The sequence below is a fragment of the Antrostomus carolinensis genome, unplaced genomic scaffold, assembly GCF_000700745.2.
Source record: "Antrostomus carolinensis isolate BGI_N321 unplaced genomic scaffold, ASM70074v2 scaffold3412, whole genome shotgun sequence".
Taxonomy (NCBI): Eukaryota; Metazoa; Chordata; class Aves; order Caprimulgiformes; family Caprimulgidae; genus Antrostomus; species Antrostomus carolinensis.
This window is the reverse complement of record NW_010300058.1, coordinates 86,680-91,435: the sequence shown is the minus strand read 5'-3', so window position 1 is coordinate 91,435 and position 4,756 is coordinate 86,680. Positions and strand designations below refer to the sequence as shown.

Sequence of the window (4,756 nt, the reverse complement as noted above, 5' to 3'; positions counted from 1 at the left end):
GTATATGGCAGGAGTTTCAGCATCATGACAACATATATCATGCATTTTTACAACATATAAGTGCAGTGATATTGCTCCCTTTCTCAATAACAATATATAAGAATATATAGTATAAAGGTACAGTATATATTAGACACACTGTAAAATAACTTACTGAAATGTCAAAGCTTCTGCATAAAAATTCAAGTCATGCCTGAGCATACCTCTAGCACAATTTTGCTTAATCTTATCTCATATACCTTCATTTACCTTTAGTTCATGTTGCAAAGATAATTTTATCACTCTGTATATAATTGCTTAAAACCACCAGAATCCTTGTCTTTTTTTCTTTAATCTGCAGTAGATGAAGATTGTAGTAGCCAAGCCAAAATCAAGATTTTGTGGAGTCTTTACTAACGCTGCCGTTAGGTACTGAGAAGCAATTCCTCGTGAACAAGTTGTATAAAAGCAAGTTCTTAAATGCTCGTTACAGTTCATCATCATCCATCAGGTTCTCTTCCGAAATACTCCACTGCATGTAAATGGTGATGAAACGGCTTTCTTTAGAAATGGACCTCACGATCTAACATTGCTATCTCTAGATTATAAATCTTGCCAGCTTTGCTGAAATCATATCAAGCACCACTTTGGTAATTACTTGCAAGAAGGATCAATAAAAATCTACTTAATAGGAATACACAACTTGTCACAAAGCAGATAGGTGGAATTCTGGCTTTGGTCAATGCTGGATACAGCTTCTTGCAAAGCCGTGTGTCCCTTCACACTTGCTAAATGAAATTTGTTCAAGGACTTCCCTGCAGCATCTCAGGAAGCTTTCTGATAGTACAAGGCGAGAGGTTTGGTTTTGTTTTGTTTTGTTTTAAACCAAGGCATTAAGAGGCCCTATGGCTCTGACACATTACCCCTCAAAGTCTACCAGAGTCTATCTTGAAATTAACTTTCTTGGAATTATTTTGAATAAAACTTCACTTCAACAGTTTAAACAACTCTGCCCTGAATATCAATAAAAATATACTTTAAACACTTACGATTAACTACAATTTCTAATTAATGATGAATTAAAGCTGCACAACAGTTTGAAACATGATGTTAAAATAAAAAATAAGGGAAGACAGAGTGATTTTCTGTGATTCCTTTTAAGAAAAAAAGCCCCCCCACCCCTTTACATTCTCAGCCAGTGTAAATCAACAGAATTATACTCTTTTAGATCAGCTTAAATTCTGACCTATATACTTCAGTGGAATTAATCCTAATTTCCACCAGTGAAAGTGGACTCAAATTCATTTTGTCTTTAATAAAGCAACGGGTGATAAACAAGTCTCTTTTCTGTCAGATTCTGTTTGAGAAAGGAAATTCTTTGTGGTGTTATATGATGTCCACAACAGTTTGGAAAACAAAGCTAGAATTTAATGGATTTCAGCATAGTGAAAACTGATGTTGGTAACTGTTATTTATACTTTAACCTTAGCAAAGTTCTTTGGGTACAGGCAGAGTATCAGCTAGTGAATCGGTAACCCTTTCTGAGTACTGCTTGGGAAGAAAACAAGGAGGCAGGCGGCTGATTTTCAGTGACATGAGGCTGCTGAATACTCTGCAACTCAGACTTTGTTACCACCAACAAATAACATCACATTGTCCAGAACTGAAGATTAATCTGCTGGGCCTCCAGTAGATGATATTTATTTTCTTGTGTATTATACTGAGATCTCAGGACAGGCAAAGGGTCAGGGGCTGAAAGAATGTAATCGATGCTGAATTTAATTTCAGAATCCGCTTTTGCTAAGGAGGAATTGCTTAAGCTCTGCCTGTTGGTCATGCTGTTTGGAGCAAACCCATGAGGCTCCAGTAGTCTTGGTCCCGATTCAGTTCTTCCATGTTTACTTCCAGAAGAGGAAATGTTGTTTAAAGCAGAGTCCATAGAAGATACATTAGGGGATGAAGGACTTTTCCCTCTGCTTGGTCTCTGCTCCTTATGTTCCCTTTTCACGTTCCTCCTCCTCCGTCTTCGCCTGTAATTCCCATTTTCAAAGAGATCCAGCATGGATTCGCATCCTGTTGCAAAGCTCCAATAGTTTCCTTTCCCCTTCTCATTCCCTTCTGTTCTGGGAACCTGTATTTATTTAAAGGCAGTTCAGTATTTGTATGTGTTACAGATGCAGCTGCTGAACATCTGCATTCATTTACATTCAAGAATGGTGTAAACATACATGACAAGACTTTTAAGCCTGTTCTCCTTCATTATACGAATAGGATGTAAACTGCATCCTCTTCAATTTGTTATCTATTAGCACACATCAGACAAGTACACACTCTTTATAACTAACAGCTCAGATTTTAAGCGATTCGCAGCTCAGCTGTTTGTTTCCCTTCTTTCCTAGTGATGAGATAATTCCTCCATGTATTTTTTTTTTAGCCATGCACAGTGTGTATGTAAATATACAGTTACTGATCTTACCTTTACAAAACAACTGTTAAGCGATAAGTTATGTCGGATGGAGTTCTGCCAGGCTCTTTGATTTGATCTGTAGTAAGGAAATTTCTTCATAATAAAGTCATAAATGCCAGAGAGGGTGACTTTATTTGAAGGACTTTGCTGGATGGCCATTGCAATTAAAGCAATGTAGCTGAAAAAAAGGAAAACTTGTTGTTACACCATCACCTCACTCACATACTCAGTTTTTAGCACCACATGGGTACATGTGTGCCTACATCCTGCTTCCAAATGTTCTCCCAGTGGATCTGAGCCCTGATCTGAGATGTCCCAGGGATAAACCCTGAGCATGGTCCTGCCCCTCCACTCGAGCCAGGCGTTACTTCCAGGCAATTGAGTCCCAACCGGGCTGTTTGCCCTGGCACTCAGTGAGCAGTGCTTAGAAACAGGATTACAGACAGATCAGCCACCTCTCAAACCCTGTCAGAAAAGTTTCTCTGAGCTGGAAGGCTGCAGTGAGACAAACCAGGCTCAGAGACGCTGTCACTGGAGACCTTGCCTGCTTGTGGAAAGGACCTTAGCTGTCCCTGTGAACATCTACACTGCGCATCTTCCCACCACAGCAGGGATTATCTGCACCCGATTGACTCATTGGCAGGTTGCACATTTAATTCCCTTTCTCCTGGGGCTCCTGGAGGTCGGAAAAGACCATCTGAGGTCTGGTGGCTCAATGGCATGCCAGAGTTGCTGTGACCCCCCACACACAGGAGGAAACAAATCATGAACACTTCAAACACGGAGAGGGGGGGAAATCTGCCCATTGCAGAGCCTGCACGGGTGCCAGACCCACTGCGCACACCGGGGGAGAGGTCCCACATTCCCCTCAGAGATGTGATCCCACCATCCCAGAGCTCAGAAACCTCCCCAGAGATGAGGGGACTTGGAAAAACTTCATCTTACCTGTACGCCGGTCTGGTGAATTTTTTCTCTTCGTCAGAACTACAGGTAGGATAATCATCCCCATCATAATTAAAGCAGTTATAGGGGTACTGCGTGTTGTCAAACATCGTCCTGCTTCTTGCTCAGCTCCTGTGGAGTGAGAGAGATGGAGTGATGTTTCTCAGAGCCTGGACTCCCTCCTCCCTTCTTCCCTCCCCTCTGTCTCGTTCCCTCTCTCCCCCCTCCTCACGCTCCCTCTCCTCCGTGCACACATACTCTCCGTGATGGGGTGGGGATTGTTTTTGCAGTTCTCGAGTCCCAGACAGCTCGTCTGTTAGGATATTTATTTTTTTTTTTTTGGAGGGGGGGGTTTATTGTTATTGCTGTTGCCTCCAATGGGGTGGTGGAGCCAAGCAGCTGGTGACTGACAGAACTGGTGAATTGGGGGTGAATCTTTGAACCGGGGTGTGCAGCGCCGGTAGCTCCGCTCAGCTCACTGGGTGGTCCAGGCTGGAGAGGGGCCAACGCTCCCCCCACCACATCCATAACGTGACAAAAGCAAACAGCACGATGTTAATAAATCATGCTTCAAGGTCTTTACTTGGAAATTAAACTTTGAGAGCAGAGTGCAGCTCCCCCCAGACCCCGAGTCCTCCCCCTTCATATTTTTCTCTCCCCAGTGAAGCAGGGTGGTTTTCTTATTTATTTATTTTTAGAAACCCGACGTACAATAAACAGACGTTCCAGGCAGTAATGCACGCTTGTCCTGATCTGCAATCTATAATACAGTGTAATAGACATAAATTATATTTCCATGACTAAAGGAAAATGTGTATGTTCAAAGAAAGTAGAACAGAGGGATATGAGGGACTACTGTCAAGCAGGAAAGTAAAAGGAAAATAGCTGTAGGCAGGAGAGCTGCCTGTGTGGGCTTTGATCTAAAGGATGAATTAGACTAATAGCCCTGTGTGTTGGCATCCAATACTGTAACAATTTAATAGTTTTTCAATGCTTTGGAGTGTTTTCCAACAAGTGATGTAAACCAAAGGCATCACGCACCATTCCAGGGAGGGCTAAAAAGGTGGATGCCACATGATAATTAAATTATTTGAAGACAGCTGTGTCCCAGGAAGCAGCCCCAGGAGGAAATAGGTATTGGAAAAGCGAAAGCAAATTGATGTGCAGAGAGTTACCTGGATAGAAATATGAAAGCAGAACGAATAGCAATGCAACTTCTGTTTTCCATAGTATCTTTCATACAAAGTATGTCCCCAAACCCCTTCTGGAGTTAAAGGACACAATTAGGAGAAATCCATCCAAGTGATAGAGAACCCTTTAAAATGAAGCTTAAGTGGCTCCTAGAGTTTAGCCACAGATGGACATAAG

At 42.0% G+C, this 4,756-nt stretch overlaps 1 protein-coding gene across 1 annotated transcript; it reads right to left on the bottom strand.

Annotated features, from left to right (window-relative positions):
• Positions 1-1,627: 1,627 nt before the first annotated feature.
• FOXL3 (forkhead box L3) lies at positions 1,628-3,498 on the bottom strand. The gene is made up of 3 exons (XM_010162985.1): positions 3,392-3,498; positions 2,456-2,624; positions 1,628-2,110 (listed from the first exon to the last, which is right to left on the bottom strand). The coding sequence occupies exons 1-3, from the start codon at positions 3,496-3,498 to the stop codon at positions 1,628-1,630; spliced, it is 759 nt and encodes a 252-aa protein (XP_010161287.1).
• Between the last annotated feature and the right edge of the window lie 1,258 nt (positions 3,499-4,756).

Bases quoted from the DNA above. Each gene is read 5' to 3' on its own strand.
- FOXL3 (XM_010162985.1), bottom strand. From the start codon at position 3,498: ATGTTTGACAACACGCAGTACCCCTATAACTGCTTTAATTATGATGGG. The intron at 2,625-3,391 runs GTAAGATGAAGT...CCTTTTTTTCAG, and splicing joins TTCACCAGACCGGCGTACAG to CTACATTGCTTTAATTGCAA. The intron at 2,111-2,455 runs GTAAGATCAGTA...AAATAAATACAG, and splicing joins TTAACAGTTGTTTTGTAAAG to GTTCCCAGAACAGAAGGGAA.